The sequence below is a fragment of the Musca autumnalis genome, unplaced genomic scaffold (assembly GCF_047663935.1).
Source record: "Musca autumnalis isolate F117 unplaced genomic scaffold, ASM4766393v1 scaffold_2, whole genome shotgun sequence".
In the NCBI taxonomy this organism is placed as follows: domain Eukaryota; kingdom Metazoa; phylum Arthropoda; class Insecta; order Diptera; family Muscidae; genus Musca; species Musca autumnalis.
The window spans coordinates 68968388-68993755 of record NW_027411755.1 but is presented as its reverse complement, the minus strand read 5'-3'; the positions used below and the strand labels follow the sequence as shown (position 1 = coordinate 68993755).

At 32.1% G+C, this 25368-nt stretch overlaps 1 protein-coding gene across 14 annotated transcripts in view; it reads right to left on the bottom strand.

The window, feature by feature from the left end:
* The window catches only part of LOC141394046 (uncharacterized), a 247630-nt gene that overhangs the window by 39576 nt on the left and 182686 nt on the right, over positions 1–25368 (bottom strand). For 7 of the 14 annotated variants that reach the window (XM_073967845.1, XM_073967836.1, XM_073967842.1 and 4 more), the window contains exons 2-4: positions 1902–2287; positions 1513–1824; positions 1283–1437 (exon numbers count right to left, since the gene is read on the bottom strand). In XM_073967845.1, coding sequence (XP_073823946.1) covers positions 1283–1437; positions 1513–1824; positions 1902–2047 — 613 coding nt within the window. In that variant the 5' untranslated portion in view covers positions 2048–2287. The remainder of the gene's footprint in view (positions 1–1282; positions 1438–1512; positions 1825–1901; positions 2288–25368) is intronic. The other 7 variants (XM_073967839.1, XM_073967837.1, XM_073967841.1 and 4 more) reach the window with 1 other exon arrangement.

Genomic DNA, 25368 nt, shown 5'->3' with positions numbered 1-25368 from the left:
TTTTTTAAAAATATTTTTTTCTTAGACCTCAATATGCGTGAATTTTAAACGAATATTTTTTTAATGGACCACAATAAGCGTGGATTGTTTAAGAATATTTTTTTACGGACCCCAATAAGCGTGGATTTTTTAAGAATATTTTTTTACGGACCCCAATAAGCGTGGATTTTTTAAGAATATTTTTTACGGACTCCAATAAGCGTGGATTTTTAAGAATATTTTTTACGGACCCCAATACGCGTGGATTTTTTAAGAATAAGCGTGGATTTTTTAAGAATAAGCGTGGATTTTTTAAGAATAAGCGTGGATTTTTAAAGAATATTTTTTTATGGACCCCAATAAGCGTGGATTTTTAAAGAACATTTTTTTTCATGGACCCCAATAAGCGTGGAATTTTTAAGTATATTTTTTCAAGGACCCCAATAAGCGTGGATGTTTTAAGAATATTTTTTCAAGGACCCCAATATGCGTGAATTTTTTAAGAATATTTTTTTCAAGGACCCCAATAAGCGTGGATTTTTTAAGAATATTTTTTCAAGGACCCCAATAAGCGTGAATTTTTTAAGAATATTTTTTTCAAGGACCCCAATAAGCGTGGATTTTTTAAGAATATTTTTTCAAGGACCCCAATAAGCGTGGATTTTTTAAGAATATTTTTTTCAAGGACCCCAATAAGCGTGGATTTTTTAAGAATATTTTTTTCATGGACCCCAATAAGCGTGGATTTTTTAAGAATATTTTTTTCATGGACCCCAATAAGCGTGGATTTTTTAAGAATATTTTTTTCATGGACCCCAATAAGCGTGGATTTTTTAAGAATATTTTTTTCATGGACCCCAATAAGCGTGGATTTTTTAAGAATATTTTTTTCATTGACCCCAATAAGCGTGGATTTTTTAAGAATATTTTTTTCATGGACCCCAATAAGCGTGGATTTTTTAAGAATATTTTTTTCATGGACCCCAATAAGCGTGGATTTTTTAAGAATATTTTTTTCATGGACCCCAATAAGCGTGGATTTTTTAAGAATATTTTTTTCATGGACCCCAATAAGCGTGGATTTTTTAAGAATATTTTTTTCATGGACCCCAATAAGCGTGGATTTTTTAAGAATATTTTTTTCATGGACCCCAATAAGCGTGGATTTTTTAAGAATATTTTTTTCATGGACCCCAATAAGCGTGGATTTTTTAAGAATATTTTTTCATGGACCTCAATGGGCTGATTTTTTTATACTTCTTTAAATACGTTTTTGTTATTATAATTTCCCCTCAAAACTTACCATCATCTCTTATACTAGATACAGGACGTGTTGTTACCCCAATGGCGGGTAATGTAGGTGTTAAACATGTGGGCGATTGCAGACCAACACCCGTTGATCCGGTGACCAAATCATCTGTGGGCGTTTTTTGTTTATTTTTTAAATTTGGTGTAGGACTGAAAAAGGGGAAGAGGGAAAACAGTTTGAAATTAAAGGGGATGCAATAAAAAACCTGTTCGGAAAATACTTACGCCTTAAATAATATGTCACCACTTAACATTAACATTTTAATGGATACAGTTAACATGGAATTATCTAAACGATGCCTCGAATCATAACCTTCGAGTAAAAATCGTCGCGAGGTTAAACCAGCGCCAGCATATTCGGCAAGATTTAAATCAATAAAACCTAACTTATAATAACTACGGCCACCCTTCATTTCTTTGCGTATTGAAATGCGCAAATAACAGGGATCCAGGACCCCCGTTGAGGCATTTGCTGACATTTTGCAGGGGAATTCGAAACTGCGATTCCATTCTACGCGATGATTGCGTACTTCTTCCCTGGAAGAGATAAAAATAAAAGAAATTATGGAGAAATAAACAAAAATTATTTTTTAAATCAATTTCGAAGAACATACCTGCTACTGTATTCTTGAAACGAACCACCATCCAATAAACGGATTTTGGCAAACAGCACCTCATTGACCAGTGTTACATTTTCTAATTCTTGTAATTGAACTTCAACATTGAAACGATACTTTTTCTTTTTCATCATAAAGGCCATAACCGAGGGCACTTAGGCCCTGCGAAATTTCTTTGACGTAGAGTAGTTGTTGTAAAATTGTTGACAAAACACGGAAATAAAATGACGCCAACACCTTTTTCCGGGTGAAGGGCGGTTGGAGGGGAAAGGAGGAACTAGGACTGATGAGATTGGCGTCTGTTTTTGCAGTTTTTCTCTAATTAAAATCGTTGTTTAAAAAGTCTTTTTGTTGTTTCTATTTTTTAAAAAACAAAATGTCCACTTAAAAAGAAATCATTAAAAATTTAATGAGAATTTTTTGTTGTTGCAAAAATGTTTGTTGTTGTTGGTTTTTGTTAAAAAATATGTTTGTGGGAATGGAGCACAACACATTGAAAATCTGGGGTTGGGGTGAACCGTTTGAATGCTATTAATTTTGTTGTAAGTTGTTGTTCTTGTTTATTTAAAAGGATAAGTGAGCGAGCTTCCGACGATCCGTAATTCAATGTGAAGGAGTTTCTGTGTTATCCTTTGTTATTATGTTGGTAGCAACCACCACAACAATGTGACCATTATTATTGCTGCCGATGCAGCTGTTGTTGTCATGGAGCATTGATGTCATGGAGCATTAATGGTCTTTTCACTTGTGGGGTTTTTTAAATATCCTTGTGGTCTATAGACAGGACATTTCTTTGACATGACACGATGTGACATTAAATCTATTGGAGAGGGAGAAAAAAAAGAAGAGATAAAAAGTTAATTAAAATTCAATAGAAAAAAGGACACAATATATTTTGTTAATACTAGAGAGAGTTTAAAAATTTAATCAACAATGGAAAGTCGTTTCCTCAAGCCCATTGAGAAGTTAAAAAGTTGGGAATAAAAATTTAAAGATATGTGTATGTCCTATGAAACCAAAATAGGCGTTGGTCATTAAAGAATATTTTTTTCATGGCCCCAATAAGCGCGGATTTTTAAATATTATTGTTTTCATGGACTCAAATAAGTGTAGATTTTTAAAGAATATTTTTTTTCATGGTCCCATATATTCGTGGATTTTTAAGGATTTTTTCGTGGATCCCAATAAGCGTAGATTTTTAAAAGAATATTTTTTGATGGACCCAAATCAGCGGGTATTTTTAAAATAATATTTTTCATGGACCCAAATAAGCGGGGATTTTTTTCGTCAACCCCAATAAGCCTGGATTTTTCAAAGAATATTTTTTTCATGGACCCCAATAAGCGGGGATGTTTAAAGAACATTTTTCATAGCCCCAATAAGCGGAGATTTTTAAAGAACGTTATTTTCATGGACCCCAATAAGAGGGGATTTTAAACGAATATTTTTTGAAGCACATATTCTTACATACATATTTTTAAAAGCACATGGATTTTTTAACACAATATTTTTTTAAACCACGTGGATTTAACAAAAATGCTTTTCAAAGCACGTGGATATGAAAAGAATATTTCTAAAGCACGTGGATTTTTTAAAAAAATATGTTGTGTTTTTTAAAGTACGTGAATTTTTTAAAGGAATATTTTTTAAAGCACGTTGATTTTAAAAGAATATTTTTTAAAGCACGTGGATTTTAAAAGAATATTTAGTTTTTTTTAAAGCACGTGGATTTTAAAAGAATATTTTTTAAAGCACGTGGATTTTAAAAGAATATTTTTAAAGCACGTGGATTTTAAAAGAATATTTTTTAAAGCACGTGGATTTTTTAAAAGAATATTTTTTAAAGCACGTGGATTTTTTAAAAGAATATTTTTAAAAGCACGTGGATTTTAAAAGAATATTTTTTTAAAGCACGTGGATTTTAAAAGAATATTTTTTAAAGCACGTGGATTTTAAAAGAATATTTTTTGAAGCACGTGGATTTTAAAAGAATATTTTTTTAAAGCACGTGGATTTTAAAATAATATTTTTTCAAAGCACGTGGATTTTAAAAGAATATTTTTTGAAGCACGTGGATTTTAAAAGAATATTTTTTTAAAGCACGTGGATTTTAAAAGAATATTTTTTAAAGCACGTGGATTTTAAAAGAATATTTTTTAAAGCACGTGGATTTTAAAAGAATATTTTTTAAAGCACGTGGATTTTAAAAGAATATTTTTTAAAGCACGTGGATTTTAAAAGAATATTTTTTAAAGCACGTGGATTTTAAAAGAATATTTTTTAAAGCACGTGGATTTTTTAAAAGAATATTTTTTAAAGCACGTGGATTTTAAAAGAATATTTTTTTAAAGAACGTGGATTTTAAAAGAATGTTTTTTAAAGCACGTGGATTTTAAAAGAATATTTTTTAAAGCACGTGGATTTTAAAAGAATATTTTTTAAAGCACGTGGATTTTAAAAGAATATTTTTTTAAGTACGTGAAAATTACGAAAATGTTTTGAAGCACGCGGACTTTTTTAGGAATATTTTTTGAAGCACGCGGACTATTTAGGAATATTTTTTGAAGCACGCGGACTTTTTTAGGAATATTTTTTGAAGCACGCGGACTTTCTTTAGGAATATTTTTTGAAGCACGCGGACTTTCTTTAGGAATATTTTTTGAAGCACGCGGACTTTTTTACGAAAATGATTTGAAGCACGCGGATTTTTTGTTAGGAATATTTTTTGAAACACGCGGACTTTTTTAAAAATAGTTTATTTAAAACCCGTGGACTTTTTCAAGAATATTTTTTGAAACAGGTGGGCTTTTTAAGATTTTTTTAAATTACCTGGATTTTTTAAGAATATTTTTAAAAGCACGTGGATTTTTAAGAATATTTTTTAAAAGCACGTGAATTTTAAAAGATTATTTTTAAAAGCACGGCTATTTTTTAAGAATATTTTTAAAAGCACGGGGATTTTTTAGAATATATTTTGAAGAACGTGGAGTTTTAAAGAATATTTACTTTTTTAAAGCACATGGATTTAAAAAGAATATTTTTTAAAGCACGTGGATTTTAAAAGAATATTTTTTAAAGAACGTGGATTTAAAAAATGTTGATTTTTTAAGAATATTTTTTTAGCACGTGGATGTTTTTATGAATATTTTATACGTGGATTTAAAAAAATGTTGATTTTTTAAGAATATTTTTAAAAGCACGTTGAATTTTTAAGAATATTTTTAATCACGTGGATGTTTTTATGAATATTTTCTGGATTATTTTCCTGTTTTTTTTTTTAACAATATTTTTCAAGTACGTGGAATTTGATCTTTTAAAAGTATTTTCTGACGCACAAGGATTTTTTTAAGAAATATCTCTGAATCACATGGATTTTTTAAAAATATTTCTTGAAAAAGGTGGACTTTAAAAACATTTTTCTTAAAGCACGTGGAATTTTTAATGCATATGGATTGTAAAAGGATATTTTAAAGGACGTGGATTTCTAAAGAATATTTTAAAGCACGTGGATTTGTTAATAATATTTAAAGCCCGTGTTTCTTAAGGATAATTTTTGAAACACGTTTTTACAGAATAATTTTTGAAGGACGTGGAGTTTTAAGAAAATTTTTGGAGCGTGGACTTATTAAGAATATTATTGAAGCACGCGGATTTTTAAAAAATATTTTTTGAGGTTCGTGGTGTTTTCAAAATATTTTTTTGAAACACGTTTATTTTTTAATAATATTTTATGAAGCGCGTGGATTGTTCCAAAAAAATGTTTGAAGCAGGTTTCTTTTTTAAAAATATTTTATGAAGCCGGTGAATGTTTCAAAAACATTTGTTGATGCACGTTGAGTTTTCAAAAATATTTTATGAACCATGTGGATTTTTTAAAAAATCTTTTTTTAGCACACGTTTTTTTTCTAATATTTTTTTTGTGTAGCACGTGGATTGTTTGAAAATATTTTTTGAAGCATGTTTATTTTTTTAGAAACATTTCACGAAGTACGTGCATATTTCAATTTTTTTTTTTTTTTGAAATCACGTAAAGTTTTAAAAAATAAATTTTTGAAGAATATTTTATGAAGCACGTCTTTTTTCCAAAATATTTTTGAAGCACGAAAATTTTTTTAAAGTATATTTAAAGCACGTGGATTTTTAAGACGTGCTACAAAAAAATATTCTTTGAAGGTTGTGAATTTTTATGAAACATTTTTTGAAGTATGGTAATGTTTACAAAAAATTAAGCACGTGGATTTTTTCCGAGAATATTTTCTGAAACACGAGAACTTTTTAATAATATTTTCTGAAGCACTTGCACCTAAGAATCACGTTTGCTTTTTTAGAATATTTTTTGGGATCCGTGAATTTTGTTAGATTTTTTTTTAAGAACGTGGATGTGGAAGAATATTATTGAAGCATATGGATTTTTAAGAATATTTTTGAAGCACGTGGATTTTTAAGAATGTTTACGAAGCACGCGAATTTTTTAGAATAGTTTTCGGAGCACGTGGACTTTTGTGAAAATATTTTTTGGAAAATATATTGTAAAAATATTTTTGGAGCACGTGTTTGAGAATGTTTTATTTGGACTTCCCTAAGAATATTTTTTGAAGCACGTGGACTTCTCTGAGAATATTTTTGAAGCCCGTAGACTTTTTAAAAGTATTTTTTGGAGCACATAAATTTTGTAAGAATACTTTTTGAAGCACGTGGACGTTTTTTATGAATATTTTTCTGAAGCACGATGGAAAAATCGACGTTCAGGGGTTTTGGATATGGTTGCGTATGATTAATAATAATTATTGACTATGTTCCGAAAAATGTCTATAACATTTGCATTTTAAGTTGGAGAAAGGAAAAAATTCTATAAGATTAAGAACATATTAATGTTTCGTAAAAAATCTTAAAAGGTTTGAATGTTTTCTATGAAAAAGTTTATTTTCTTTAATCTCCAATATTGTTTTTCTCGGAAATTTAATTCATTTTAATTACTAAATCAACATTTTTCTAGTGAATAGAATAGAGTTTTCTATTCACATGTGGATTCCTTTCAAATTCAAATGAAAATACCATTTCTACCCAACTTTGTTTGTGACTTTGTTGTTGGTTTATAGTTTTTTTTCTTCTCTGTGTGTTCTAATTTACAAAACTAAAACCATTATCAAGAGTCTACAGTCCATTACCATAACTCGTAGGGTTGGCTTTTCCACTTCTCCCTAGCTTGCTTGTCAAACATTTCAAATGAGTTTAACCGCAAAACAAAAAGAAAAAACAAACTTTGTTGTGCACCAAATTCCATCATCGTCAGAACATCCGATTGAAGTAGTTTGGGTAAATGCTTTTCGGAACACAATAAACAGCCCTACAAACCAACCAACAAGAACCACACCCTTATCAATAAATATTTATTTCCTTGGGAAAGGCTGGAGGAGGCTTGCTCGCTTTCCATAGAAGTAGTAATCAGTGATTTAGTTTTTTTTTTGTGATAGGTCTTGGCTTTAAACAAAAACTCATTAAGAGTGTGAAGAAAGTTGTTGTTAATGGTTGTCTAACGAAAAAGAAGCAGAAATAATTTCTAAAGTGAAATAGCTTTTGATGGACACGCAATGAGGTCGGTCAATGGTTAAATTGAAGGATAATTGCTCAAAGAGTCAAGTCATTGGGGGAAGGAAAAAGTAGTTAAACTAAACCTTTTGAAAAAGGAAATCCTTAAAGATATAGAAGTATTACATTTATTTCTAATTAAACTCCTAAAAGTATGTGGGCTTAATTCAGCTTAATGAAACGCCTAAAAATATACCCAGCAACAACAATCCTTTTATTTAATCCACCATAAATTCTTTATTTTACACAAACGCAAAAAGAAATGAAATAAAAATCTAGATACAAACACACCATTTATGTGAATGTGTCAAACGGTTTGTTTTTGTTTGGCTGTTTTTAGAACATTGCATAGCTTTAGGCGCAACAAAATGTGATGAATAACGCAACAAACTTTGGTGTATACGGGGCATTATTATTTCAATAGCCCAGTTAACCTTTGCGTGTTGTTAACACTTATTTTATTTACGCCATGTTTTGTGTATATGTGCTTTATTTAAAAGCGTAGTAGCTGATTAGAATATGGGCTATTTTGTGGAACAAAGGACTATAAAATAAATGAAGATAAAAAAGTATTTAATAATTTGTTTATTTTGAAATTGTAAATTTAAAGAACAAGTAGCTTTTTAAAAATATTTTTATTTTTAAAGCATTTGGATCTTTTAAGAACAATTTTTGAAGCGGAATATTTTTAAAAGCACGTGGGATTTTAAAAATATTTTCTGAAGCACGTGGAATTTTTAAAAATATTTTCTGAAGCAAGTGGATGTTTTAAAAATATTTTCTAAAGCAAGTGGATTTTTTAAAAATATTTTCTGAAGCACGTGGATTTTTTAAAAATATTTTCTGAAGCACGTGGATTTTTTAAAAATATTTTCCGAAGCACGTGGATTTTTTAAAAATATTTTTTGAAGCACGTGGATTTTTTAAAAATATTTTCTGAAGCACGTGGATTTTTTAAAAATATTTTCTGAAGCACGTGGAATTTTTAAAAATATTTTCTGAAGCACGTGGATTTGTTATAAATATTTTCTGAAGCACGTGGATTTTTTAAAAATATTTTTCCGAAGCACATGGATTTTTTAAAAATACTTTTCTGAAGCACGTGGATTTTTTAAAAATATTTTCTGAAGTACGTGGATGTTTAAAAACATTTTTTTCTGAAGCACGTGGATGTTTAAAAACATTTTTTTCTGAGGCACGTGGATTTTTTAAAAATATTTTCTGAAACACGTGGATTTTTTAAAAATATTTTCTGAAGCAAGTGGATTTTTTAAAAATATTTTCTGAAACACGTGGATTTTTTAAAAATATTTTCTGAAACACGTGGATTTTTTAAAAATATTTTCTGAAGCACGTGGATTTTTTAAAAATATTTTCTGAAGCACGTGGATTTTTTAAAAATATTTTCTGAAGCACGTGGATTTTTTAAAAATATTTTCTGAAGCACGTGGATTTTTTAAAAATATTTTCTGAAGCACGTGGATTTTTCAAAAATATTTTCTGAAGCACGTGAATTTTTTAAAAATATTTTCTGAGCACGTGGATTTTTTAAAAATATTTTCTGAAGCACGTGGATTTTTTAAAAATATTTTTCCGAAGCACATGGATTTTATTAAAAATATTTTTCCCAAGCACGTGGATTTTTTAAAAATATTTTCTGAAGCACGTGGATTTTTTAAAAACATGTTCTGAAGCACGTGGATTTTTTAAAAACATGTTCTGAAGCACGTGGATTTTTTAAAAATATTTTCTGAAGCACTTGGATTTTTTAAAAATATTTTCTGAAGCAGGTGGATTTTTTTAAAACTATTTTCTGAAGCAAGTGGATTTTTTTTAACATTTTTTCTGAAGCACGTGAATTTTTTAAAATTATTTTTCTGAAGCACGTGGATTTTTTAAAAATATTTTTTGAAGCACGTCGATTTTTTAAAAATATTTTCTGAAGCACGTGAATTTTTTAAAAACATTTTCTGAAGCACGTGGATTTTTTAAAAATATTTTCTGAAGCACGTGGATTTTTTTAAAATATTTTCTGAAGCACGTGGATTTGTTATAAATATTTTCTGAAGCACGTGGATTTTTTAAAAATATTTTCTGAAGCACGTGGAATTTTTAAAAATATTTTCTGAAGCAAGTGGATTTTTTAAAAATATTTTCTGAAGCACGTGGATTTTTTAAAAATATTTTCTGAAGCACGTGGATTTTTTAAAAATATTTTCTGAAGCATCTGGATTTTTAAAAAATATTTTCTGAAGCACGTGGATTTTTTAAAAATAGTTTCTGAAGCACGTGGATTTTTTAAAAATATTTTCCAAAGCACGTGGATTTTTTAAAAATATTTTCCAAAGCACGTGGATTTTTTAAAAATATTTTCCAAAGCACGTGGATTTTTTAAACATATTCTCTGAAGCACGTATATTTTTTAAATATATTTTCTGAAGCACGTGTACTTTTTTGAGACATCTGGTATTTTTTAAAGAATATTTTCTGAAGCACGTGGACTTTTCTGAGACATATGATTTTTTAAAAACATTTTCTGAAGCACGTGGACTTTTCTGAGACATATGATTTTTTAAAAACATTTTCTGAAGCACGCGGATTTTTTAAAAATATTTTCTGAAACACGTGGGCTTTTTTAAGATTTCTGGATTTTTCAAAGAATATTTTTTGAAGCATATGGGTTTTTTAAAGAATATTTTCGGAAGCACGTGGACTTTTTAAGCATATTTTCTGAAACATGAAAATGTTTTAAGCACGTGGCCTTTTTATGGAATATTATCTGAGGCATAAGGATTTTTTAAGCATATTATTTGAAGCACAATATCACGTGGAATTTTTTAAGAAGCCCGGGGATTTGTTGATGCTTGCGAACTAATAGGCCAGGAGCAGGGAAGTAGCCAGGAAATAATTTCGGGGGGGGGGGGGGGGGGGAGGGCCCACCTGACCAAAATTTTGAAAGTTCATGTTAGCGAACATGTCTTATTTAGCAAAGATGTAAACCTTATTTTAGACTTATTCTACTGATGAAATAATTTTCATTCCTTTTCTATTTCAAATAACGTAAGACTTCTTGGCCAATTTTATCTTGTTTTTAGAACTTTTTTGACAATATGTGACAGTTAATATATGGTCAAAACAATGAAAATATTAATAATCCCATATTTTTTGGGCGTATCATTTATCAAATAATTCACAAATACAGTGAATGTTATGAAATTCAGTTATATCACTTCGGTAAGACCAAAAGAAAGCGAATACCCTTAGAAATATCATAACATTTAATTTTCAAATATTTTAACATTATAATTTTCAAAAATATGCAACATCCGATGTCTACTTATCACAAAGAATTTCTGAATTTCTATCCATCAACAATTTCTAGCACCTAATCGCGGTTATGTAAATGACAAATTCTGTCGCCAAATCGTGCATCTGTCAATAGACTAATTTTGGCGTCCAATCGTTGGACTTCTCTTATAGAAATTCTGGATATTCTCATAAATTTATCAGAAACAAGGGAAACTTTGGAATCCAGTCTTAACATCTTTTAAAATGAAATTATGTCGCCCAATCCAAGGTCTATACATGTACATTTATACTCTCAGCCTTTTGGCTAAATGTGCCTCATTGAAATAATGGCTTTAGGACCAAAGTGTGTTTGGAAGAAATCTGTTTCAGAAAACTTGGAGTTGACTTAGCTATGTCTTAACATCTTTTAAAATGAAATTATGTCGCCCAATCCAAGGTCTATACATGTACATTTATACTCTCAGCCTTTTGGCTAAATGTGCCTCATTGAAATAATGGCTTTAGGACCAAAGTGTGTTTGGAAGAAATCTGTTTCAGAAAACTTGGAGTTGACTTAGCTATGTCCGCTCGTTTGGGTAGCCGCCTGGAGAGCACTATAGTTCTCAAACACATCAACCGATTCGGTCCAAAATTTGGCCTTCGTGATGTTTCAATCAACTTCGAAGATGGGCCATATCGATTTACACTTTCGGCAAGCTTCCGCAGAGTATTTCAAAAATGTTCAGCGAAGTGCAGTTTAAGTCCTCTCTGGATAAGCTGTGTAAGCTTAAGATCTCAATGGTCATAGCTTCACTTCCTTTATGCTAATAATTTAGTTATAAGTAAAAAATATGAAATTAATAAATTAATACAAAGCAAAAAAAACTCTCTGGAAACGCTTTGCTTTTTTGCAACAAGTGTTCTCGGGCTCCTATTACTATCGTCCAAGTTTTTCAGAGGCAAGTCTATACTTCCAGAGAAAATGACCCGAAAGCTGTAAAGAACTCCTAAGGCAATCATGTGTAGTGGCTAGTGCGACGACAAATTTCGAACCGGATACTGTGTTGGTCCAAACTTTGTTTATCGCAATATTTCAGCGAGCCTTATACATACAAAATTCTAAGATGGTGCTTTTCGGTATATTTCTTCTGAGGATCTTTAGACATTTTTACTGAAGGTATTCCTTGTGTTTAGAGCGGTATTTTGTTTTTGGTGGCAAGTCCATATTTCCTGACATAAGAGTCAAAAGGTGAAAATTATATTGTGGCGAACTGAAATGACTGGTTGGCGCAATATCTTTTGAAAGGAATGACTCCCAAAATAAGATCTACTTCCAAAATGAACTATGTCGGTCCGGTCCATTTCTCCATACCTCCTCCGCAACACTTGTGATCAATGATACAAATCCATATTTTGTTTGCAAGTGCATACGTCCGAAAATGGCTACACATTTCTGAAAATTTCCTAATGCATAGCTTTTGGGTTTCAGGATTTTGACTGTGTAGCCGCTATTCGATCTGTCTATAGATGAACGTTTCAATTCACACAGGCTCAGGGTATATTCCTGTCCGCAAAGTCGAGTGGTACTTGTTGAGATTTTAACGAAGAAGAACCTGTTTCCGATCAGTTTTTAGCTTTCGTTTGTCGTCACAAGGTCCTTTACCGAAGGAGGAAAAATTAACATTTCTAGAAATGTGCATCCATTGAAAGTACTTCCCATAATACAATTGCTGTGGGTTTCTATGACGTTTTCCTCTGGTTTTATTCAAAGAGTAATCGACAGAAAAATCTCTGAAGATGAAATTCATTGTAATTTTGAAATATTGGAAATAATATGTAATAAATCAATATATATAAAGTAGAAAAATGTTTGTTTGAAGTTTATGGACTCAAAAACCGCTGAACCGATCTTCCTGAAATTTTCAGAGTATATCACTACATGGCCTGAAGGTAACATAGGCTATACAAATTTCTAAAATTCCGCGTTGATCCGGAGATATAGCATCAGAATCGGAGGTACCTCCAAAAAATTTAGATTTAGATTTATGCAAATATCTATAGAATGGTAACAGATAATGTCTCCAAATTTTGTATGCATTATATCATAAAAATGGTTGATATATGTACATAGTTTTTTATTGCAAATTTCAAACATTATAAAGAATTTACAGACTCTATACAAAAATTTAAAAGCACAAAGATTGAGCAAAGATTTTATCTTTCATTGCTCTTTTCAAAAATTTCAAAAGCAAAAGATCGGAAGATTTGTTTTCCAGATGTTTTTAAAGCCAAAGTACTGGACGTAATATGCAAACGTTTAAAAAATACAAATAAACGTCTTGTTCTGAACTCAGTAACAGTAACAAAATTACTCAAAAAGCCTAACGTGTTCCTTATTTTTATACTTTCCAATATGTTGGACAATAATGAATAATTCTCTGTAATATTTCCTTTAAATACTTAACATATTTCTTGAAAAATTTAAAGCAGTTTAACATTTTACTCAAAAATTAAAAAAATGTGTAACATAAGCTAATATCCTATGGGAACGAAAATCATTTCGTACGTCGGTGGCCAGGAGCCTTTTTATAGTGCATTTTTTGAAGCACATGAAATTTTTAAGAATATTTTTTGTAGCACGTCAGCAAAAATATCTTGGGTAACGTGGTACTAGGTCGTGCCCCAATTGAAATTGGCATGTTGAAGGCGGACCTATAAGGCCCCGTGGGATATTGTGAAACAACTCAAGTGACAAATAAAGGCTGGTGAGGAAAGATAAAATTCAGCATGGTCAAAACAGTGGGGTACAGTGAAGCACATCCGAGAAAAAAGCGCATGCCCCAATCTTTTTCAACCAAAATCAGATCTTAGACATAAAGAAATGGAAAATATTCTTCAGGGAGAAAGTGTATAGCACTTTCCGTATTGTGGAACTCGACGATGTATGGTCTGAAATGACGTCTAGTAGGCATGCCTAGAATCGGTGAGGCCAACCAAACACGACAATCAAGTAGTTAAGCCTTCTCTCTGCGCGGTACACAAGACGGAGCCGTAACTATCGGGGTTATTAGAGAATATTTTTCGAAGAAATATCTGGCCATAATAGTTATGAAATATTGAAATATTAAGGTTTCTATTTCTAAAATGACCTTTCGAAGGTAGCAGATCTTTTGACATGTAATCTTTTCAATAGAAAATTGTGTATTCCACTAAAAATGTTTGATATATTTAAGGAAGGTTATTTAAATTCATTATTTCTGGCAGATTTTATATTCTGTGCACTAATGCGTATGATTTATATTAATTCATTTGAATTTTTATTAAAGCTGCCGTAGCTTTCACACGCTCTGAGACAGAAACATAAAATTAACTAAATTGGAAAGGTAATAGAACAAAGAGATATTCAATTATTCAATATTATACTCTTGACCACAGTAAAAAGAAGTAAAGGTCGTTTAAAGCAAACGTTCACCAAGGGAAAATGCAGCTTTTGGTCTTCTTTATAAATGCTGACCTCAAAGGCCTTTAAGACATAACATGTCCTTTGAAACACAAACCCTTACATAGAAAATCTTTTAGTCAATTAAATTTTTTAGAAATTCCAAACAAACCTGATAAAAACTACGTCTATTGACTTGTTTTCAATTATGGGCAGTAGTGCGTATGATTTATATTAATTCTTTGGAATTTTATTAAAACGGCCATAGCTTCCAACCCCCAGAGATAAAAACATAAAACTAACTAAATTGGAAAGATAATAGAATAAATAAATGTTTAATTATTCAATTTTATACCCTTAACTACAGTAATAAGAAGTAAAAGTAGTTTCAATCGAATGTCCACCATGAGAAAATTAAGTTTTTGGTCTTCCTTAGAAATGTTGACCTCAAGAAACGGCTTTGGGACATAATATATCTTCTGAAATATAACCCTCTCCATAGAAGACATTGTAGTCCATTTAAAACAGTTAGAAATTTTCATTGAAACCCCATTAAAATCAAGCCTTTTGAAATATTTTCTATTTTGGACAATGAAGCGTATGATTTATATTAATTATGTTAATATTTTCTAAAAACTGTTATAACTTCCACACGCCTTGAGATAAAAACTCGTAATAAATTAAATTTGAAAGCTAACAAAACGAGGAAAATTTATATTGTGAAATTTAATACTTTTTATAAATTTATATACAAATTATTTCTCCTGCAATGTCTCATATTTATTTTTTTTTTCTTTTTCGCACAAAGACGAGAACTTTTTGTGAAAGTTCATGTGTACTCTAAATATTTACTTTGTAAGCGTTAAGTATTTTATGAATGAAAAGGTCTTCTTATTTCAACAACAAAGCCCATAAAATATTCAAAGTATGCTTTTAGGCGTTAACTATAAAACACACTGCCATGCATGCAGGCAGGCATATATTTAAGCGCTTTCTGTTATTACAAAGAAATACAAATGGGAGTAACTTTTTTCTTTTGTATTATTTTTTCCGTTCTTAATAATCCATTTACCGGTATAGACATTTACTACGTATTGGCGCGTTAAAAGTTTTTCCAACTAAATAGGTGTGCTGATGTTGATGCCAATATTGAACGATGATGACAGTTTATTCCCTTAGAAAATAATTAAGTAAATATATACTTAACCTAAATAGAAAAACGTATAAAATTTCAACTCCCGCCCAATGGAACAAGGACGCACATTAATCAACGTCAAAACGATAAACGAGAAAGTGAAGAACAAACAAACAAATGTATGACACCCTAGTTTTTGGTGGAAAATAAAGTTAAAAGGGGAAAAGAAAATAAAACCAACACGACTATTTGCCCTGATTTGTGGACGAAGATAATGGCGGAAATGTTGCTAAAAATAACAATGTTAATAAATTTTGACTAGACATGTTAGATTGAGAGGGGAAAAAAGAAAAGAAATAGTATTAAATGTCAACAGTATTTTTGTTGACGTAGTTTCTCGGTTGAGTTGTCCGTCCATTCAAGGAAACCATTTTTTTGGGGAACGGAAACAAAGTTTACTCTTTTTTCACGAGGAAAAGGAAATGGGCAAGGAAATGTGTTAACAAAGATAAAGTGAGAAAAGTTTAGACTTTAAGGAATTATAAATAATGGAATTTTGGTTGAATGGTACTGGGGAACGTATGACTGTTATTAATTGAATATTGTCATTTAGACATAAGTGCGTATGATTGTTATTAATTAAAACATGTATTTTGGGGCGTATGATGTTTGGACTTTCACAGTATTTTTGTTGAAATAGTTTCTCTGTTGAGTTGCCCAACAAGAAAATCATTTTTTTTTTGGGAACGGAAACATTTTTTTAAGAGGAAATGAACAAGGAAATGTGTAAACAAAAATAAGGTGAGAAAAGTTTAGAGTTTAAGGAATTATAAATAATAGAAATTTTGTTGAATCGCACTGGTAAACGTTTTTAATTGAATATTGTCTTTTGGACAATTGTTATTTGGATAATTGTTATTATTAAAAAATATGTATATTGGCGCGTAGGATGTTTAGACATTAAGAAATTATAAATAATACAAATTTTTGAAATCGTACCGGGGAACGTATGACTGTTTTTAATTGAATATTGACATTTTTACTATGAGGCGTAACTTGTTAATAATTACAAATTGGTATCTCAAACTCTAGGGGAGTATGATGTTTAGACTTTAAGGAATTATAAATTATACAAATTTTGTACTGAGGGACGTATGACTGTTATTAATTCAATATTGCCATTCGTACTTTAGGGCGTATAATTGATATTAATTAAAAATGTGCTTTTCAAACAGTAGGGCGTATGATTTGTAAAGACACCAAAACAACTTTTTGCATTCTATTATTTTCTCCATATTCTATCATTTCTCCCAAACTGTGTGTAGCTAAAACGCGAATAAATAAATGTTTACATCATTTGGATTTCCCCACAGACAGTTGAAAATATATGTATCGCTATTCCCAAATCCATAAAAATATTACCGATAAAAGCAACAGAAAAAATAAACATTACAATTTGTCATTTATACAAATCGCTCATGACAGTTTAACCAAAATATAGAAAACGCAAAAAAAATCCGTCATAATAATCTTGATAATATTTTTTTTTTTTGCTAGACTGGGTTGCAAGAGATGAAAAATTGTCACGAAATGTTTTTTTTTTTTTTTGCCTTTAATCATGATGGGCGGTGTTTTATTTTTAATCTTTGTACTGCAGACATGCCTATAAAAATGTCGAATAAGCTGCACATTAAAAATGTAATTGTAATTATATTTAATGGAAAATATGTTCATATTATAAATATAAACAAAAAGATTTATAGTCTACAGGGATAGATGGAGGGAGAGAAGAAGAAACGAATCAGACAAGGCTTGTTTATCATGTTTTAAGATATTTAAGTAAAAATGCGCTAGGTAATTTGGTTAATGGATTGCGATATAAGATTGAATGTGTGAAAAATGGAGGTATCTATTAGTCTACGGGCCGAGTGTGCGTATGATTAACATCAATTTTTAATACCACAATGACCAGAGGGCGCACAGAGGGGATACATAGGCCTAAAGTTGCTCAAAACTCAAAATATGAAAATAGTTTTTTTATGAAAAAATGTTGATAAACGGCAACCAGACTCTTTTCTACATTTGCTATAACCATCCTCGACTTTGTAAGATTAACCAATCCAATGTAGCAGTCGATTGAACTCAGCTATACTGAAAACAAAAAGTACATTTACGAAAACTAAGAAATTAGGTGAACATTAAAATGACATTATTTTCGCGAAATTTTATATTTTTCAAGATTTATTGTTTTTGTACAGTCTCCGAACAAGATTAGCATTTAAAATTTTCAGATTGATTTTACATCTTTGCTCTTTAATAATGGTGATACATATCCTCTTTATGCATTTTTTTTACGATAATGTTTAAGATTACTACAATTTCAATAGCGAAAAAGTCTATTTCCCCGTCGTTTCCCGACCATAGTTTCTTCTAATGTTTTATGCGCTTGAGTCTCAAATATCAGATTCAATCATAAAAAATTGCGCATATTTGCGCCATTCCGAAAAATTCTAATTTTTCTCAGCTAAAATATGAAATATTTTTATATGGAATTGCAAGGTTTACTCACACTAAAATTTGCTCCGCCTTATAACCGGGCCTCTTATTTATCAGACTAAACCAACACCTATCAAATATGTTTGTATTATTCAGAAACATTCACGGCTTTTCTCATGTGAATTGAGAAAAATTTAATTAAAGTAAGTTTCAAAAAATAAAATTTGGAATGAAATATATGTATATGGGACTATATATACATCTGTACCGATTTGTTTGAAAATTGGCTCAATGTTTTTTTAGGCTTGTTCATGTTGCATGTGTCAAATTTCAGTGATTTTGGTGCATTTTTATCTCATATCAGATGCGAATATATATGCATCCAAATCTGGACCGATTTTCATTATTTTCTATAGGATTAATCCTTATACAGAAGATATGCTTTGTGCAAAATTTTATATCAATCGGACTATAAATGAGTTTTCTAGGGCTTTTGATCAAATTTTAACACAAATTTCCCCTCTGTGGGGCGTATGAATATTTTTAATAGAAATTTCTTGAAAAATTTTAGATATGTAGTCGACTCGAGAAAATCATTATGAAGAGAAATATTTAAAAATTAAATTCGGGAATATTAGTTAGGACTGTAAATTGCCTTGAGTAAAGCTTAAAGCTTGATTTTGATATATCAAGGTTTTTGTAAAAATTTAAATGTAATTATTAGATGTACTAAATTTTCTAATAATTGTATTTAAACTGTTGCTTTACCACCGATGTTTCAAAACATGAATTCTATTTTATCTCTCCTCAAAATATAATTTTTTTTTTTAAGATATGAGTTTAAGACTGTAAGGCATCGAAAATTAATTTATTTGGGTATAGATGTAAATCTCTTCGAAATTTGGTGGATAAATCTTTATTTTTAAATTTTTTCGAAACGGTAGCGTTTGCCATTATGAAATCTAGGCGTATATAATGTAAGTAAGATGAAGTAAGTTATCGATATTTTCCATTTTTTATAATAATTAATAACACTCATACACACCCAAGTTCATATTATTGACACTTATACGCCGCCAAGTTCTTTGATTTATTTTTCGCTTAGAAAATTAAAGTTTCTTATAGCATATGGATCCTTTGTCAGAAAACTCAAAAGTGTTAGCCGCCAGCTACCGTCGAGGAAGGGAAAAATATTTCCAAATAAATAGTTGCAAATCATTGCCAATTTGATGGGTAAATCTTTGTCAATTTGGTCCAATATACGACGTTTGTCATCATCAAAAAATTAATTTAAGTTTACCTCAGGCGATTAAACTCTGAAAGAAGGCTTTCATAGATTGTTTTTTTTTAATATTTTGATATAATTAATAACACTCATACGCACCCAAGTTAAATTTATTAACACTCATACGCTCCCAAGCTCCTTGATTTATTTTTCGCCTAAACAGGTATTATCCTGTCAGAATTATATATTTTTATAAGAAATATGGATTAACTAAAACTTGAATATTTGTTCCTCCATTCGTAAATTAGCTTAAGTAATGCTCATAGTATATTTAAAGAAGTTAGACTAAATTGTTTCAACGTTATATACTGAGAGATTTATTGTGTGAATCTTTTTGTAAATTTGATCCATACGGTGACCTTTGTGATTATCAAAGATTTATGACACTCTGAAAAAAACGCTTTCCTATGATTTATTAATAATTTCATATAATTAATAATACTCATACGCACACAAGTTAAAATTAAGTACTTATACGCTTCGAAACTCCTTGAATTATATTTCGCCTTTATTGATCAGCTGAAGGAAGTTTTCCTATATGACTTAAAGGGGATCTTTCCCTATAGACGTATAGGTAGACTTTATAAACACCTAAAGGGGGACTTATAGACGATCAATGAGAGACTTAATAGACGTCCCGAAGTAAGTATTTACAAACGATTTGCAGATAGTCTTATTAGATGATTAGATGAGAGTTTTTATAGGCGGGTTTTAAACACAACCAAAGATGGACTTTATAGACGAGACTCTGAAGGTTTTCTTTATCGACAAGCTGAAGGGAGTGAGTCTCTATTGACAAGCTGAAGTTAATTTTACAGACTATCAGAAGGGTGTCCTTATAGAATATCAGAAAGGAGTATAATAGACGATCAGAAGAAGTCTTAATAGACGAACTGAAGGGAATCTCTATAAACGAGCTGAAGGGAGTCTTTATTGACCAGCTGAAGGGAATTTTACAGACTATCAGAAGGGTGTCCTTATAGACGATCAGAAAGTAGTTTAATAGACGATCAGAAGAAGTCTAACTGTTTATGTATGTCGATAAGAAAATGAATTCGTAAGAAACACTACCAAATTCGACTGTGTTTTTCAAAGTTGTTTTTTGTTTTGGAGCAAAAGATATAATATTTTCAAAACTAAAGTTTGTGTGGGTTTCGTGCGCAGGCATCGTTTCGAAATAAATAAACAGGTTGCTAATAGACGAACTGAAGAGAATCTCTATAAATGAACTAAAGGGAGTCTTTATAGACGAACTGAAGGGTGTCGTTTTAGAGTCTTTATATACGATCAAAAAAGTTTTTTATAAACGAAATTAATGGAATATCTATAAACGAATTAAGGGAGGATTTATAAATGAGCTGAAAGGTGTCTTCAAAGACAATCAGAATGATGTCATGACAGATGATCAGAAAGAAGTTTAATAGACGATCAAAATAAAATCCTTATAGACAAGCTCAATAGAATCTTTACAGACGAGCTGAAGGTAGTCTTAACAAAAAGAGCTGAAGGGAGTCTTTAGACGAGATAAAGGGAGTCTTTATAGACGAGCTGAAGGGAGTCTTAAAAGATGAACTGAAGTGCGACTTTATAGCAGCGACGACCACAGAAATACAACCAAAGCGAAGACATGTATGAAAGTATGAGTGAAAAAAGCAACAACCACTTTATGTTTTTGTTTGTTTTCATTCATTTACACTGTACGTGAGAGAGAGAGAAGCAAATGCAAAAACAACTCAGTGGGCGCCCTCACTATACGATCTAAGCAAAGAAGCTCGTCCCTGCTTTATAGACAAGCTGAAGTGCGTCTTTATAGACGAGCTGAAGTGCATCTTTATAGACGAGCTGAGCCAAAGGTAGTCTACAGGGAGTACTTGTAGACAAGTTGGAGTCTAAAGTAAACATTTATAGAGCAGCTGTATTGCGATTTTTGTCCGGTTGCACCTGGTAATATTGTATTCAAACTTCGATCAATTTCGAAGAGGATATCGGTACATTAATTTGGGTATCGCCCCACAAAAGTTCAAATTTGTTCGCTAAAATGGTCCGCTCAATAAGCCTTGAGCTTTTCACATAGTAATTTTTCTTAAATATATCAGGTTCAAATATAGACTATCCACTCCTTCAGGTACCTCACTCACATAACATAAAAAAACTGTAACTTCTCTTAAGACAAGTTTAAGGACAATTTCCAGTTTCCCTAATAAGCATCCTTTCCTTCATAAGCATCCTTTCCATAGGAAAAGGTCTTTAGAAGCAACATTTTCATAGAAAAAGGTCTTTAGAAGCATCCTTTTCATAGAAAAAGGTCTTTGGAAGCACCCCTTGTCTAGGAAAGGGTCTTCAGAAGCATCTTTTCTCTAGGAAAGGGTCTTTAGAAGCATCTTTTCTCTAGGAAAGGGGTTTTTGAAGTACCCTTTGTCTAGGAAAGGGTCTTTAGAAGCATCCTTTGTCTAGGAAAAAGTATTTTGAAGCACCTTTGTCTGGGAAAAAGTATTTTGAAGCACCCTTTGCCTAGTAAAGGGTCTTTAGAAGCACCCTTTATCTAGGAAAGGTTCTTTAGAAGCACCCTTTGTATAGAAAAGGGGTTTTTTAGAAGCACCCCTGGTCTATAAAAGGGTTTTTAACAGCACTCTTTGTCTAGGAAAGGGTTTTAGAAGCACATTTTCTCTAGGAAAGGGTCATTAGAAGCACCCATTGTCTAGGAAAAGATATTTAGAAGCATTCTTTGTCTAGGAAAGTGTTGTTAGAAGCATCTTTTCTCTAGGAAAGGGTCTTTAGAAGCACCCTTTGTCTAGTAAAAGGTATTTAGAAGCAATCTTTGTCTAGTAAAGGGTCTTTAGAAGCACCCTTTGTCTAGGAAAGGTTCTTTAGAAGCACCCTTTGTATAGAAAAGAGGGTTTTTAGAATCACCCTTTGTCTAGGAAAGGGTATTTAGACCCTCCCTTTGTCTAGGAAAGGGTATTTAGACCCCCCCTTTGTCTAGGAAAGGGTCTTTAGAAGCACCCTTTGTCTAGGAAAGGGTCTTAAGAAGCACCCTTTGTCTAGGAAAGGGTCTTTAAAAGCACCCGTTGTCTAGGAAAGGGTCTTTAAAAGCAACAATTGTCTAGGAAAGGCTCTTTAGAAGCACCCTTTGTCTAGGAAAGAGTTTTTAGAAACAAACTTTCTCTAGGAAATGGTTTTTAGAAACACCCTTTGTCTAGGAAAGAGTATTTAGAAGCTCCCTGTGTCTAGGAAAGGGTCTTTACAAGCACCCTTTGTCCAGGAAAGGGTCTTTAGAAGCACCCTCTGTCTAGGGAAGGGTCTTTAGAAGCAACCTTTGTCTAGGAGAGGGTCTTTAGAAGCACCCTCTGTCCAGGAAAGTGTCTTTAGAGGGGTCTTTTGAAGCACCCTTTGCCTAGCAAAGAGTCTTTAGAAGCAAACTTTCTCTACGAAATGGTTTTTAGAAACACTCTTTGTCTAGGAAAGGGTCTTTAGAAGCAACCTTTGTCTAGAAGAGGGTCTTTAGAAGCACCCTCTGTCTAGGAAAGGGTCTTTGGAAGCAACATTTGTCTAGGAATGGGTCATTAGAAATACCCTTTGTCTAGGAAAGGGTGTTTACAAGCACCCTTTGTCCAGGAAAGGATCTTTAGAAGCACCCTCTGTCCAGGAAAGTGTCTTTAGAAGCAAACTTTCTCTAGGAAATGATTTTTAGAAGCACTCTTTGTCTAGGAAAGGATATTTACAAGCACCATTTGTCCAGGAAAGGATCTTTAGAAGCACCCTCTGTCTAGGAAAGGGTCTTTAGAAGCAACATTTGTCTAGGAACGGGTCTTTAAAAACACCCTTTGTCTAGGAAAGGGTATTTAGAAGCAACCATTGTCTAGGATAGGGTCTTTAGAAACACCCTCTGTCCAGGAAAGTGTCTTTAGAAGGGTCTTTTGAAGCACCCTTTGCCTAGCAAAGAGTCTTTAGAAGCAAACTTTCTCTACGAAATGGTTTTTAGAAACACTCTTTGTCTAGGAAAGGGTATTTACAAGCACCATTTGTCCAGGCAAGGATCTTTAGAAGCACCCTCTGTCTAGGAAAGGGTCTTTAGAAGCAACATTTGTCTAGGAACGGGTCTTTAGAAACACCCTTTGTCTAGGAAAGGGTCTTTAGAAGCAACCATTGTCTAGGATAGGGTCTTTAGAAACACCCTCTGTCCAGGAAAGTGTCTTTAGAAGGGTCTTTTGAAGCACCCTTTGCCTAGCAAAGAGTCTTTAGAAGCAAACTTTCTCTACGAAATGGTTTTTAGAAACACTCTTTGTCTAGGAAAGGGTATTTACAAGCACCATTTGTCCAGGCAAGGATCTTTAGAAGCACCCTCTGTCTAGGAAAGGGTCTTTAGAAGCAACATTTGTCTAGGAACGGGTCTTTAGAAACACCCTTTGTCTAGGAAAGGGTCTTTAGAAGCAACCATTGTCTAGGATAGGGTCTTTAGAAACACCCTCTGTCCAGGAAAGTGTCTTTAGAAGGGTCTTTTGAAGCACCCTTTGCCTAGCAAAGAGTCTTTAGAAGCAAACTTTCTCTACGAAATGGTTTTTAGAAACACTCTTTGTCTAGGAGAGGGTATTTACAAGCACCATTTGTCCAGCAAGGATCTTTAGAAGCACCCTCTGTCTAGGAAAGGGTCTTTAGAAGCAACATTTGTTTAGGAACGGGTCTTTAGAAACACTCTTTGTCTAGGAACGGGTCTTTAGAAACACTCTTTGTCTAGGAAAGGGTCTTTACGAGCACCCTTTGTCCAGGAAAGGCTCTTTAGAAGCACCCTTTGTCTAGGAAAGAGTCTTTAGAAGCAAACTTTCTCTAGGAAATGATTTTTAGAAATACCCTTTGTCTAGGAAAGGGTCTTTTCAAGCACCCTTTGTCTAGGAAAGGTCCTTTAGAAGCAACCTTTGTCTAGGAGAGGGTCTTTAAAAGCACCCTCTGTCTAGGAAAGGGTCATTAGAAGCACCCTCTGTCTAGGAAAGGGTCTTTAGAAGAACCCTCTTTAGAAGCAACATTTATCTAGGAAATGGTATTTAGAAGCACCCTTTGTCTAGGAAAGAGTCTTTAGAAGCTAACTTTCTTTGGGAAATGATTTTTAGAAACACCCTTTGTCTAGGAAAGGGTATTTAAAAGCTTCCTTTGTCTAGAAAAGGTTCTTTTCAAGCACCTTTTGTCCAGGAAAGGGTCTTTAGAAGCACTCTTTGTCTAGGAAAAAGTATTTAGAAGCACTCTTCGTAAGGGGTCTTCAGAAGCCCCTTTCCCTAGGAAATGGTCTTTAGTAGCACCCTTTCCCTATGAAAGCGTTTTTAGGAGCACCATTTCCCTTGGGAAGGGGCTTTAGAAGCACCGTTTTCCACGGAAAGTGTTTTATTAAAAAATAGAAATTTTCACTTAAGATCTGTATAACGACTGTTGGAGCATCGCTTTGACATGTTTACCGAAAGTAGTCCTTGTGATTCTGTTCTTGCTTTCTAACATAATGGCCCAAAAGGCCTCTAAAATTCGTACGGTTACCAACTAAAATCACTGGGGGCACGATAACTATCGAAATGAATGACATACATTGACCTAACCTTTGCACAACGTAATATTCCTCTCAAAGTAAAACCATGTTCGATTATATCGGATAACTTCCTCGAGTATCCACAAAAGTTAAAAATGTTCACTTAGTACAATATAAGGGATGTTCGAGGAATGTTTTGAAATGTTCATAGAATGTAGTCCTTGTGATTCTGATTACAACGACACATTTTTTTGTGGACATGTCCACTCTTCCGGACATAATTAGCCAAAAATCATACGGCGACCAACTAAAAATAGATGATTGGCATAATAATCGTCATAAGGAATTACTTCAAAAATTAGATCCAGTACCAAGATTGACACATTTTTTTTTCTGATACATTCTAAGTAAAAGGTCAACAGTTTTGTTCTTTAATCTAGTCCAAAGACCCTTCGCGGATAGTGTCAAAATTTTAATAGCGAATATTCGTTGTGACCATGACTACGACATTTTTGCTAGGGGAAGACAATATGGGCCCCGAAATTCCTAATATTTAGGGTCACTTCTTTATATACAGCCTGCCCTGAAATTTTTAGAAACCTTTGCTGTCTTTGTTATTTTATTTTCTATACTTCTATCGACAAAAGTCCGAAGGTTCCAAAAAAAAACCCCCGCCCAAGTTGTATTCTTGCAGTATAAGGCGAATTATGTTTTTTGACGGTG